At 46.5% G+C, this 14615-nt stretch overlaps 1 protein-coding gene across 3 annotated transcripts in view; it reads left to right on the top strand.

The window, feature by feature from the left end:
* The window catches only part of C8H1orf21 (chromosome 8 C1orf21 homolog), a 102644-nt gene extending 94212 nt beyond the window's left edge, over nt 1-8432 (top strand). For 2 of the 3 annotated variants that reach the window (XM_033516426.1, XM_033516427.1), the window contains exon 6: nt 6637-7459. In XM_033516426.1, coding sequence (XP_033372317.1) covers nt 6637-6693 — 57 coding nt within the window. In that variant the 3' untranslated portion in view covers nt 6694-7459. The other variant, XM_015636643.3, reaches the window with a different exon arrangement.
* The last annotated feature ends 6183 nt before the right edge of the window (nt 8433-14615 follow it).

Genomic DNA, 14615 nt, shown 5'->3' with positions numbered 1-14615 from the left:
GTAAAAGTGAGGAGTTCATAGACTCCTGAGAAGAATATTTCTGTACCCAGTATTTCACAGGGGTATGATTTTATGTAACCTAAAGCATTTAAAAGTAGAATTTCTACATATCCATAATACCAGCTCTATCTCCCTTGAATAAATGCATTCACCCTATGAATATTCAGATGCTTTTCCTGGACATCATCACCTTCCATAATGTTGAGCACAGAATCTCCAGTGAAATGGACTTTACAAAGATGTATCTTATCTGCAGACCAGACAATGCCATCAGGCTGTATTCTAATTATGAATTTTGGTTAATTTTTGTTCCCGAAGTCTGTGGCAGGGCACTAACACCCTCATTCCCCAGCTGCCACACTGAGGTGCAGCTGACCCTGTCTCCTGTGTTTGGAGCTGTTTGGATCTGCTTTGAGATGTTCCCAGCTGATCTCCAGCGCTAACTTATCTTGGGGATAATTTATCTTCGGGATCAGGTGATTGTCGTTCAGAGGAAATCCACAGTTTATCTGTCAAAGAGACCAAGCTGCTGACAGCTGGGATTGGCAAGAGTTAAGGCACAGCTGAATGTGGGATTTGTGTTCCCTGGGGACTTCCTGTGCCTGAGGAAATAGTCTCCATAAGAGAAGTTTTGCTGGTTTTAATTCATCTTTGCTCGCAATACATTTTTTTTCCAGGTGTTGTCACAAATGCCAAAAAGATTGGAAAATCTAAAGTTTTTTGTCTGATCTGTAAAGAGCATTTTCAGTCCTTTCTTCAGGGAGATGGAGGACAGCAGTTGAACATTTAGAAGAATTGTATCATGAGCAGCTCACCAGTCGCAGCTGAAAAAGTCTGCAGAGGTGTGGGGGGTGTTGCCTGTGGCTGGTGAGGTCCCAAATGTTGTGGTGTTCCCATGGTTACTGTGGCTGTTTGATTTGTGATGGAGATGCTGCTCCTTGGGCTGTGCTGCCAAAAGTCCAGTCAGGAGCAAAACACCCTCAGGTCCACTGAGATTCTGAGGGGTGCTGCGTCACCAAATCCAAGTGACTAACAGCAGCTCTGACGTGAGCATGAGGCAGGAGCACAATTGGACCTGGCACAGCCATTCCATTGACAGGGAGGGTAGCTGAAATAAAACTTCCTGCAGCCAAAGTGTGAAATGGAAAGAACACGGCTGGTGTTTCGTCAGCTGCAAACAGGAAGCATTTATGAGTCCTGGAAGTCAAAAAAAGCCTTATTGAAACAGTCTGGAGAGTTTTTCTGAAAGTCCTGCTCCCAGTAGCACATTACTGGCTTCCCCTACAAAGCTCTACTGCCTCCTGCAAATGTCACCCAAAGGTAAAAAACAGAATGTCATGAAGCATGGAGCTTCTGTCTACCAAAATTCAGTGTCAAAACACTGTGTGTCGTTCAGAGAGGGACATCTGCTGTCTCTGAGTGAGTCTGTCCCTGCTTCAGGAGCTGGAGCTGAACTGGCATGTACAGAACTGCCTGTGATGGTGGTAATGCCATTCAAAAGGTTTGCTGGAAGGAAGAAATACTGGGATGAGGGCTGAGGTGGGGCTGACTGAGAATGTAAAAGTCAGCCTCAAATGTAGGCTTAGATATTGGTTCTGCTGGAGTCAACCCAGTCCTTTCAGAAACACCAGAATTAGAGGTAAAAATACTCCTAAGACCTGATGAGAAGCCAGAGTTACAGGTTAGACAGGAGACTAGGAGCAGCTGGAGAGAACTGAGCAGTCGACAGCACAAGAAGCTGTAGTTACTGTACTACTGTAGCTGTAGTTAGAATATCCTGAACTGGTAGAGACCCACAAGGACCACGGAGTCACAGGACAGCCCCAAGAATCCTACCACATGCCTGAAAGTGTTGTCCAAACACTTTCTGACCTGTGACAGACCATGGAGAGGAGAGCAAAGGGGAAGACCAAGAATCTGTGGGCAGCATGAGACCCTGAGTGGTGGTAGAAATGTTCCCAACACCTGCAGCAGCTGCAGCGAGTCTTCTTGGGGCTTTCCACTCGCTGAGGTTATTGTGAGTAGAGTCACAGGCTTTGCTTTGGGACACATAAAGCACATGTGCTCTAGAGTTCAGGGAGGGGGAAATGGAACAGAGACAGGCAGCGGGAAGGAGACAGCTCATCTGCTGTCAGCCTTATCATCATTTATTGAAAATTAGCCTGAAATCACAGAAATATATTCCAGTGGAGGATGAGCAACAGGTAATAGCAGCAATTAAGCTTGAGGAGAGGGTTCCCTGGAGTAAATTAGAACGTTGTGAGTCAGGAGTACGAGTGATTTGCTTGACCTGAGAGATGAAGGCAGAAATACACAGAAATATGTTGAACATACTTCTGGTTTCTCTTGGAAATCAGAGAAGGAAGTAGAGAATGATTGAGCAGTCACCCTAAAGGAAACTGCTGCTGCTGGATAAATCTGCAATCTGCTGTGCCCAGCAGGGGAGAAATGGTGTCCACTGGCTGCAGCCGGACTGGGACAATCACTGCACTCCTATGGTGGGATTAATCTAGTTTTGAACTATCAGCTCTGATTAAGAAGCCAGAAACATGTCCTGGTATCAGGCCATTTGTGTTGGTATTCAGGCAAGTAAATTAATGGCCTGGGTTCTCTCCAGTCTGATAGATCAAGGACTGATTTAGTCAGATGTTGCATTTGGATTCAAAAAGATTGGCTGCGAAACACACAGTGAAGAATTAACCTGTCTCCTAAAGTTTCTCCAGCCTTTGGTTGTTTTTCACCTCTTTCTACATCTCAAATTTATCTGGACTCTGATTTCACAGGGCTCCATGCAAATTCCATGTTACCCCTTGAAAAGAAATGGCAGCACAGGAAGGACATAGACCAGAGAGGGACTTGTCCCAAGGGTCTGGAGTACTGTTTGACAAGGGGGAATGGCTTCCCACTGCCAGAGGGCAGGGTTGGATGAGATATTGGGAAGAGATTCTTAACCTTTGAAGGTGAGGAGGCCCTGGCACAGGGTGCCCAGAGAAGCTGTGGCTGCTCCATCCCTGGAAGTGTCTAAAGCCAGCTTGGACAGGGCTTGGAGCACCCTGGGGTAGTGGAAGGTGTCCTTGCCCATGGTACGGGGTGAGACTGGGATGAGCTTTAAGGTCCCAAACCCTTCTGGGATTCCATGAATTGCATGGGGTGGCTCAGAGCAGAGTTGATCCTGGGCACAGCCCTGTGAGCTCAAGTCCATTGTATTGAAGGGGCCCTATCCCACCAGGGCTTGCATGAAATAAATAGAAATAAAAATCAAAAGCTGTAACATATGAAGTATTGACTGTGCAAAATGTATCCACTTAGTGCTTGCTAGCAAAAACATCTTGATGATGGCTGTCCTGGAAAATGGTTGGAAAAACAACTGCTGTCTCTGAATCCTACGTGGAGCAGTACAATGATCTGGAGGAATCATCTCCTTGAAGTGTATGTTATTACTGGAGGCTGTGGCAGAGTGTATAGGCAACTGTCTCCCTGTAAGAAAAAGGCTGAGGGGTAATGGAACAACTGACAAGCAATTCCTGGGATATTTGATATTCCTTTCAATTATATTTGAAGATGTAACCACACAAGGGAAGCACCTCTGGCTTTGTGATTCAAAAGGGACCATGGCAAAATGATCCTGGACAGCTGTACCGGAGGAAAACCTTCACTGGTCCCATCATCATAAACTGTCTCCTCCATGGCTACAGTGGTTTGTAAAAAATAATCACAATACAAACAAGCTCACAGACAAAAATGAGATTTAAAAATATGAAGATGTGTTGCTGTGAGCTCTGATGAGTATCCCGAGCCTGGGACACGGTATTACCACCCATGGGGGATGTCACTGTGGGTCGGTTTGCTCTTGAGCACCAGCGCTGGTGTTGGAGTGGGTGTGCAGGGATTTCTCCACCAGTCCACTCACCTGGCCCCCGGGAGCTGGTGGGAGTATACCCAGCCCGTGGGAAGGATGCCTGGCAGCAGCTCCCTGCATCCCTCGTTAGTAACGCTGGGCCTGGAAGCGGGGAGTGGACACAAAGCAGCTCCTTGTATGGGATGAAGGGAGTGCCCCTGGGAGTTTAGGCTGCCAACCAGCGTATGCGAGGGGACAGTGTTTAGGCTGAAACTCATTAGCAAAGTGGATTGCTCTTAATGACTCCATTGATTTTTCCCTAACAAAATGAGAAACGGACAAAAATTAGCACACTATACAATGATTTAGTGCCGCCTCCCGGTATTTTCTTCCCGTCCTTTCTGAGGGCACTGTAAACAAAACCAGCCTGATGAAAAGGGTTCCCAGCGCGGGGCGGGGGCTGCCCAGCCGGGCCCCTCAAAGGGACTACTGTGTCCCCAGCCCCGTCAGCCCGCAGGAGAAAGGGCTGCTCCTGCCCCTTTCCCTCCTCTGCCTCCTCCCTCTCCTCTGTTTCTCCTGCCTCCTTTTCCTCCCCTCCCACCTATTCATCCCCCTTACTTCTCTCTCTCCCCTGCCTCTTCCCTCTCCTCTCCCTCCCCTGCTTCCCCTCCATCCTTGTCCTCCTGTCCCTTCTGTTCCATCTCTGCCCGGCCCAGTCCTCCAGCACAAGGGGCCATTGAGCCAGGCGGTGTTATTTATTGGCCTGTCACCCAAACAATTGGGAAAAGGCCTTTTTCCTGCATTTTTTTCCTTTCTCTTTTTATTTCCTAAAAGGGTATAATGAGCTGTGATGCATCCCCTGGAGGAGCATCAGGAGGAGAGCAGCAGGGGGAGAGATGAGCAAAACCCTGCACCTTCTGCTTTGGGTGCAGGCAGCAGGAAAAGATCATCAGGCTGCTTTTTAATTTACCTTAAATTCACTCATTCGTTTAGAAGCACTCACAGTGTTCTGTGGAAATGTACAAAAGCTGACAGTTGTATTTTGAAACTGCAGAGGTGGGTGATGGGATTCCTCAGGAATTAGCTGGACTTGGAGGCACATATTAGAGTTCTCAACTTCTTCAAGTTAGTTAATTTACACTTTCAATCATTTAAACTTCTCAGAAATCACAGAATTGGGAGGGACCCACAAGAATCATTGAGTCCAACTTCTAAGTGAATGGCTTATGCAGGGATTGAACCCACAACTTACTTAGTCCATGGGTGGGCCATACATTCCTGTTAGTAGCCACCTGCTCTGTGCCTCTGGCTCCTCTGGATGCAGGAGCCTGGGGCCTGGACAGATCTTGACTGTCAGTCATGGAATCATAGAATCAGAGAGTGGTTTGGTTTGGAAGGGACCTTTAAAGGCCACCTGGTCCAACCTCTGCAGCGAGCAGGGACACTTCCACTAGAGCAGTGTGGTTTCTGCAAGCTCTTAGCTGACCATTTCCTATGAGGTGTTCCCAGGCCCACCAGGATAACTGCCCATCTCAAGCACAGCAGCCTTTCAGCGATCAAGGGATCATCTCCTCCAGCATCTGTTAAACATCCTCTGAAACAACCAATAGGTCAAAAATGGACATTTTGAAGTATTTTACTGGACTGGGGCTGAAGCTGCCTTTCCTCTGCCAGAAGGGAGTGGCAGCCTCTCTGCCCAAGGAGTACCATGGGTACAACCCTTGCCTTGGACTTGTGGTGCAGCAGGGAAGGCTGTGGTGACAGGGCACTTTATGCCTTCAGTGATCTTCCTGAGCAATGCTGACCTGCTTATTACTGACAAAAATGCACTTGGGGAGTAACGTTTAGACCAAAGCTCTGTTGAGCACCATTGGGACTCACTGCAGTCTGGGCATCACTTGAGCTGGTTGGGTCACCAAAAGAATACAGATGTGTTCCCATCCCCAGCAGTGTGCAGATGGAAGTGATGTGTCTGGAAGGATCGGTCCAGCTCCTGGTAGCCTTCAGGTCTTGGTGGGAAGTGGTGTGTCTGTGCCATGGCTAGGACTTGCTCAGCACATTTGTTTGGAGCAGTTCCTTGGCATCCATTTGAGAACTGATACACTTGGCAGCCACAGAACAAACCCAGAAGCAAAAGAAGAGCAGGAGGAGTAGGAATGGAAAAGTGCAGGATGGCTTTTTTTCTGTCACATTTGGGTCTGCTTGAGGCTTTAATAGCAGTGATTGCCACCAGTGGGGTGTGCTGGGGCTCTCTCTTGAGCAGGTAAATGGATGTCCTGGAAATGCCCTGAGCTCTGTCCTCAGTCACTGCTGCTGCCTTTCACAGCTCTGAAGCATTTTGGACAAAGCCTTCGTCACCACCAGCTCAGTGGATTTGTCCAAATGTGGTCCCTGGCCTGAAGAAAACTGACAGATTTGTGCTTCACTGCAAAGAATTTCAGTGTTCCTTCTTTTTGAGTCAGAGCTTTTAGTTGATCTAAAAATTTATTTTTTTCCTTTCTTTCTGGGTCAATGATTGCTGAGTCAGAATTTGGTCTGATGAGTCTCTTGGGGGTTATTTCAATGTACTTGGAAAATCCTTCTGCTCTCAGTGCTGGGCCACAGGGAGTTGTCAGAGCACTGCACATTCCTGGGTCTGGGCTCCAGCAAAGCCAGCTCTGCAGTCCCACCATCAGCACTGGGACTGCAGAGACATTTTGGAGCCTTTGTTCCTGGTGTGCAGCCCAGCTGTGTGTCCCAAATAAACTGATCTCTGTCAAGAAACATGTCTCCCTTTTTTGTTTTTCTTGTCTTTCCAGCTCTCCTTCTCCAGATGCCCAGGTGTTACACCCAGCACACAGGAACAATGGAAATAGTCCAGAGGTTGAGATTTTGGGTCCTGCATTTGAGGCACTTGTTTGATACAAGATACCCTGGGTGGCTTGTACTGAACAGCTCAGCTCCAGCTGGTTTTGTGCAGGGAAACAAGGACAGTGGCTCCCAGCAGGTCCTTTCTTGCTGCTCTGAAAGAACTGGGTAGTGAGGGATGGGATGTGCCTTCTCCAGACCATCCCAAGGGGAATCCCCAGAGATTGCTGCTCCACACCCATGTTTGGGATGGGATAGATGGCATAACATGACTGGTCTGATAAGAAATGTGTGTTTTGTGAAGCTTAGGCTGAATCCCCTGTAGTACAAGCATAATTTCAATACGAATGGTATCTTTTGCTCTGGGGCTAAATTTCTGTTGAGGTTATCAGATGAGGGATTCCTGTTCACAGCAGCTGCCTTGTGTTGCTCATAGGATTATGTGCTTTGTTGCTTTTGCTTCAGAGATTATCTTTTCACAACAAATCTCCAGGCTGTGTCCACGGCGGAACTTTACATAAAGCAGGTTTGTAAATCAGTTTGTTGGACCCCCCCCCCCCCCGAATTCAGTATATGGGGGATTATACTTATCAGATTAATAGTGACAGAAAGGGAAGTGTGTTCTATCCTGGTTTCCTGCAAATTCCTTGTGTCTAACATTTCTACCCAGCTCTGAACTTCAACCCCCCAAGTTTAGAGAACTGCTCTCAGTAAGTGTTCTCTGGATTTATTCCTGTATGCTGTTTCTGTGTACCAACTGCCTGGCCTTTGTCCCTGCAGGGTCGTGACTACTGTTCAGAGGAGGAGGATGTCACATAGTGCCAGCTCTGCACTCGCCCCAGGAGCACCTCCAGTGTAAATAGATCCAACCCAGCCTTCTGGATACAACCTATGGGACGTCTGCTCGAGTGAACAGCACTCCTTAACAGAAGAAGACCATTTCCACATTATATGCTCCATTCAGTTACAGTGTTTCCTAATGAACACGAGGAATATTGCTAAGAACTCTTAAGGAACTGTTTCTGTTGCTGCTAGTTAAAACTTGTTGCAACTTCTCACTTTTTTTCTGTGTCCAGATATGCAGCAGATCTTTAAAAGTTAATCCAAAAGACGTTGTTGATTTTATTGAGGCTTCTGGCCTGTTTTCTATCAGATGAGGTAGTGTTATACCAAGCTTCCATAAGTGAACATACAAGCATCTAAGAAACACCCCTGAGCTGTGTGTCCGTCCGTGTTGGGGCCGGAGTGCTTGTTAGTGCTGGTGATTCCAAGCTTTGGAGATGGGATGTTTTTGCCATGGCAGGCATTGTTTCTTAGCTGAGAAGAAGCTGAGAAACTATTATCCATTAAAAGCATGTTATCACTGAAATACTGGAAGTGACACAGGAGCAGGAACTTGCTTTTTAAGAGGGAAAAGTTTCATTGAAAAGGTATCTTGATCAAGGACTAAGCTTGCAGTATTGGCTTTGCTGAGCACGAATGGGAGTGTGATCACAATCATTTTGAATCTCTTTTTTTCTAAGAAAATAAACATTTTACTGTTTTTATGTATTCTTGTCTTTTACCATTCCTACAACACGATGTTTTAAGAGTCTGGGGACAAGGAAGACCAAACCTCTCCTCCGCCTTGATGTATCCTGTGGATCTGATCTCTTAAAGCAGCTCTGTGCCAACTGGGGGGATGTGTTGTGTGTCCTGTAGAGTTTATTTTTCCATATTAAATGGAGAGGATATTACCTTCTCAAAAGCAGATGTAATATTTTTAACAAATGCTGTAATGAGTTAAAAAAAAAAAAAAAGGAAAAAATACACCTTTTGTATTTATTATTTCAAAGAAGATTGTTACCTGTGCTGATATTTCTTACAGCTTTGATGCCATATGAGGGCAGGGTTTGCACTGCATCCAGTGGAGAAGCTTTGTCCGTGTAGTTTGCTGTCACTGTGTTGATTTCATTTGTGGGATGGGTGTGGACCAAACTGAGGGTGCATAAACATCTCTTAGGATGTTACTTGATACTTGAGGGGGCACTCAGCCCAAATTTTGTCCATTTTTCACTGGGCTTTCTGAAAGTCAGATCCCTCTAAAGGATCTGAGTCCCTTCAAGATCACCTGTGACCTCTGCAAATCTCTTAAGTTATTGCTGAATTTCTTAACTAAAGTGGTTTCCCTGAATGTTCACTCTGAGTGAGACTGGACAGTCCACATCTGAAGATTCCGTTCCCCATCAGTACTATGCTGTACCTGGAATATCTCCAGAAACCCCCATCTCCCTCCTGCTGCCATCCCTGCACTGGATTTACCTTTGGCTTTTGGGCAGGGGATGAGCAGGGGGGGAACAGACCTGGGAGTTGCTCCCATTCCTAAAGGGCTGGCTGTGAGCCCATCCAGCAGCAGGAGCAGCTTTACAAGGAGCAGCTGCGAGGCTGCAAATCAACCTGTTTCCTAAAGGTAGAAACTATTTCTGAGCTCTGCAGGCTCCCCAGGCCCCATGGCAGCCTCACTCTTAGCCCATTGTTGTATTCTAGGTTGCTGTATTCCAGGATTCAGACAACCAGGATTCAGACAAGCGTCAACATCTTCCTTTAATAAAAGCTCGGTGTCAGAGTCCTCTGTGGCATATTCACTTTTATCCTATTAATGGTCAAAAACCACCAACCAGCTCTGATTTCCGTAAATCCTTGCTCATTTGAGCAGCTGCATTGGCCTGGCAGCCCCTCACAAGTATCCTGATCTCCCTGGAGACAAAGTTTCTCTGCCTCCCTCCCATCACATTGCTGTTTCTGGGGCTGTGGCATCTCACAGTGCTACAGAGCCATTGGGTTCAGTGATGAATTCTTCGTGGTGATGTCTCTCTCCTCCTGGATATCATTTTTTTCCATAATTTATGCCAGCTCTTGAGCAGGTGACTGCACTTGGGAGAGTCAAGAGACTGTGCATTTTAATTATTTAAAACACTTCAATTAGTAAAGAGTCCTGGGGCTTGGTCCCACAAACCCTTCTTTGCAAAGCACTTTGGAAAGCATTCACAGCAGTGCAGGAGTGATGGGGGTTGGATCTGTTCTTTTGAAACATTTCCTTGTCCAGGTGCTGAACATCTTGTGTGTAAATGTCCTCACATAAACACTGTGTTAGACACATCATGATCTTTCTTTCAGCCACCTCTTAGTTTTAATAATTATTTTATTTAATATTTTCCGTGCTGCTGCTGCTGGCATGGGAGACCTGCACTTCGATGGACATTTTGTGAGAGAGGAAAAGCAATTCCCATTGTAAATACCTGTGCTTGTATTCCAACCAGCAGCAGGTGCTTTAGACTTCTGGATGAATTACAGCCTCCCTGCTGTAAATGGCAATATTTGTGAAGGCCTGGGTAGGCTGTTGTGCTGCTGGCTAGGAGGCACCAGGGTGGGCACAAGGTTTGGAACCTGCTATAATTCTTCCACCTTTGCAAAACCCTGGTAGATTTTGTTAGAAGTCTAAATATATGTGGCCGCTGAAGGTCTGTAATAATATAAGCAGATTACTCTAGCTGAAAATGCATCTCTCCTTGGAGCTCTACCTCCCAATTGCTTTGCTCTGCTCAAATACGTTCAATGATGTGGAAAGGAAGCTGGGAAGAGAAGGATCCTATCTGGTATGCTGTGCTTAGCTGTAAATGGGATTTCAAGGTTCCTCTCAAAAGAAGTGCCAGGGAAGTGATCTGAGCCCTAAACTTCTCTTTAGGAGGCTGATGCAGTATTTCCTGAGCTCCACATTATTTTCAGGGATCTTGGAGAAAATTGTGGTGAAGGGGTTTTGCAATCAACCTTCTTCCCTTGAGGTGCTTTCTCCTTGGTACAGAGCGCTTTGAGTGGTGCTGGTTTTCCTCCTTTGAGCCTGCCCCAAGCATTGGGAGGGGAACTGAGGAGCTGCTGCCCACCCCAGGCCCAGCCTTGGGCCATGTTGTACCTCTTGTTTAATTACTGGGAGCTCCACTTCAGCTATGCCCCCTCCCAGCCCCTTCCACCCTCCAATTAATGTTAATTTCTTCCCTTGCATTCAGTTATAAGTTTGGTTCTTTTGAATTAGTTCTCCCTGCCAGGATCCAGCAGAGCCATCTCTGTGTCCTCCCCTGCCACAAGCCCTTTGTGGCCACGGATGGGTCGCATAGCTCCAGGCTGAGTCACTACACCTCTCAATGCCCTTGTAAACAGCAGGAGCAGCAGTGCATTAACAAGAGGTGAAATCTTCATCCCAGGAATGCCCTCATCCTATTGTTCCTGTTTGCATTCGGGTGGGCTCTGACCTCAGCAGCTGGATGGTACCCAGTGCTGCCACGGCTGTAGGGAAGAGATCAGCAGCATCCCAGGGTTTTTTGCAGTGTGCCTCTTTCTTGCTGTAAGAACACCCAGGCTGACAACTGTCCCCAGAGTACAACAGGTATTTAAACTCTGGATGGTGAGACAGGAGTGAAAGGGTCGATGAAGCACCAGGGAGACATGTTTGAACTCGAAAGACACTGCTGTATCATCACACAAGAATATGCCTGGAGATAAACATTCTGTTCTCAGCTATTTTGGTTTTCCCAGGTCTGTAAAACAGTAATTTGTCACTTTCATTTTGGAGTTAGCAATGACTCAACTCCAGATCAGCCTGGTTGACACACTAGTGATGTGTGTGTCTGTCAAAGAGCAAATGTCATATGGGCTTTGCACAAAAAGGGTGGTTTCCTGTTCCACCATGGTGGTGAGGCCCTGGCACTGGGTGCCCAGGGAAGCTCTGGCTGTCCCATCCCTGTAAGTGTCCAAGGCCAGGCCGGACTGGGTTTGGAGCAACCTGGGATAGTGGAAGGTGTCCCTGCACATGGCAGGAGGCAACCTTGTTCCAAGTTGCCCATGGAACATGATTTTTAAGGTCCCTTCCAGTCCGAACCACTCTGGAATTCCATGACTATAAAACCAATTCCCTGACTCAGGTCCTTTGTAGGGTGTTGGGGAGTCTGAGCTATGCTCATACTGACCTATGCTTCCCTATATTAAAGAAACTTTATCTGTCTGGGGTAGCCCCAGTCCAGGGGGGAAGTAACAGCATTGCACTCTGGAAAATCAAAAGCTTTGCTCTTAGCCAAGGTCATTGTGTGTTACAAGCAATTTTTAAGGTGTTCAGTGAGGAAGCACAGATTAATGTCACTTCTGCCAGTGTGGCTTTATGGAAGATGCTTTTTGGAGAACTGAACTTTGGATCCTGGTACTGCTGGGCAACTCTCCTTTTTCAGGCTGAAATCTCTATCTGGCAATTTAATTCTGTAGGTGTTTGGGGAAGAGGACACAAGAAATGCAAGGATGGTTTTGGAAGGGCACCATATTTACTTTGTTTTTGGGGAGATCCAACATCCAAAAAGTTAAGCACTGAGTGAAATTGCTATTATTGTTACTGTACTATTGTGGCAAAGGGAAAGAAGCCCCAGCTCAGGGTACTGCAAGATGGGAAAATTGATATAACTCAAAGATGTTAGTCTTTGCCTTATAAAAAAAACCATATTATTTTCTTTCAGTTTAGCTGCACACATCTACCCATGAGAACCACAGAGATGCTCACTTTGAGTTTGAAGATGGGAGAGTCACCATCATCATCATCCTCAGGATCATCATCTTCATCACCAACACCTGTGGGACTGTGAACCTCCTTCATAAAAGCCAACTCCAACACCAGCCTCATGGACACCCATGGCAGCCAAAGGAGAAGCCTGTGATTTTCCCTCTTGAAATGACACCCTTTCTCCACCCCGCTGCTCTGCCATCCCAGATGGAGCCTGGTGCCCTGGAGCAACCATCCTTCATCCCTGCAGAAAGCCCCCTGCTAAAGCCTTCAAGGTGCAAGGTCAACAGAAAATTTAGATATTTAATTATTTTACTATATTTGTATATTAAATTTTGAGACAAAAAGTTCTCAAGAGCCATTGCTGCGAGAAGCTAGAAAGCTCTGTGTGGGAACACAGCATATTCCTGGGGTTTTGGCATTCTGCTTTTGTGTCTATTAATAATCCCCCAGAGTGAGTCATATGGAGCTACATTTATTCACTTGACTTGGAGGGAGCTGCTACCTAAAATAGCAGCTCTGTAATATTTTATGATGCTGTAATACCAATGCAGTGAAGATTGACATCATTTGAGGGAGATGCTCCAGCCTGGCAGTCAGAGAACCCGTGTCCAGCCCCACAAGGAACATGTGGAGCCCTGTACTCCATTACATAAAAGTGCCGGAGATCTAGCATGGGTCAGAGATGCCTTTTCCGTCCTCACCTGAGTATCTTTTGCCTGGGTTTTCCTCCCTTTAAACCTTTCTAAGCCTTCTTTGCCTATTTTCTTCAATCATGAGGAGTACTGGGCCAGAGGATGTTGAGCAAATGGCTTTTGCTTCAGAGGGGAGCCTCAGGCATATCTCATACCACCAATCTGCCTTCCAGGAGGTCCAAAGGGGAGTCTTGAAATGCATCAAATTCAGCATCACCAGCTCATCCTTTTTCTCACCCATGTTGCTGCTCCATGTCCCTTCCCAAATCCCCAGGCATCCCCTGGGCCAAGACCTGTGCCCAAAATCCGCTGTCTCCTTCCCAGCCTGGTATTCCCAACTGATGGCAGCCCCAGGCAAAGGGCAGAGAAATCCTGGGGTAGGGTTTGGGCTGGGTTTTTTAAGGATGAATCTGGTTTTCTGGATTGCTTCTCATTCTCTGCCCTGCACTGCTGCCATCAGGTCTGTCCTGTAGTGGCAGCTTGTGGGGCATCCAAGACATCCCAGGGTGGCCCCACTGCTCCTCAAAACCACCTGTGGGTACCAGCTAGTACCACACAGACTTTTTTGGCACTATTTTGGCTAGAATTCCTCTGCAGGGGCCCCAGCCCATCACTCTGCACTCTCCACCAAAGCATTAGGAAAGATTAACTTTTCCATGCTGGGGATTAATAGATTGGGTGAATTTTTGCAGGCCAACAGTGTTTTATCAGCTCCATTCCAGGTGGAAATGTTTATTAACATTACCTTTTCATGGAGCACTTTGGGAGAAAATGGAACTCCTGCCACAGCAGTTCTCAGCTAATGTGACTAATGGCATGAGCAGCAGCTGTGGCTGAATTTCAGTCAGAGCAGCTGGTGACCTGCATGGAAAATGGAAATGTGGCAATTGAGCAACAGGCCCTCAATACAACCACTGGCATATATAAATAAATATAATTTTAATAGGAGGGGTGAGGACTTGGTGCCATCGTGTGTCCCTTGTCCTTCAGTCATCCATCCATGCAAGGAGAGCATCCCAGGGGAGGGGGAATGTCAGGAACATGATCAGACACAGAAATAAACACCTCAATAGTCCTGATTTCATTATAAAAGAAATACAGAGAGTGGCACAGCCCACCCTGGCTGTCAATTCTGTGGTTTTTGCCTTTGAAGCAATCACATCCCGCTGCCTGCATGGGCAGCACCTCTGATGATCCCTGAACTGGGTGCAGGACACTTGCAGATTGTCCCTTACTCCTCGAAGGAGGCAGAAAGGGCCTTTGCTTCAAAATCCTCTAGTCCCTAGATTCTGATGTTCCTAGAACACAGGAAACAGTAAATTGAAGGACTTTAGCACTTCCCTAGCAAGGCTGACAATGGCTTCTACTTTATATCATAAATACAGCTCAGCACTTGAACAAGGACTTGAATTTAGGGCTCCAACATCTTTATCTGAATTTTGTTAATTGAATTTTGCTAATCCTAACTTCCAGAGAGGAAAAAATTACAAGAATAGAGGTGGTGAAGGAGAGCTCATAATAGACGAAGGATGAGGGATACACCCCTCCATGACTCACCTCATCAGGCCTAAGTGAGACCTGTTTTTCTCATTCTGAATAAAACAGGTGCAGCAGACAAAATGAACTTTTGAGGGTCTGGATTTTAAAAATAATACAA

Source organism: Parus major, chromosome 8 (assembly GCF_001522545.3).
Source record: "Parus major isolate Abel chromosome 8, Parus_major1.1, whole genome shotgun sequence".
NCBI lineage: Eukaryota > Metazoa > Chordata > Aves > Passeriformes > Paridae > Parus > Parus major.
This window is presented reverse-complemented; position numbering and strand designations above follow the sequence as displayed.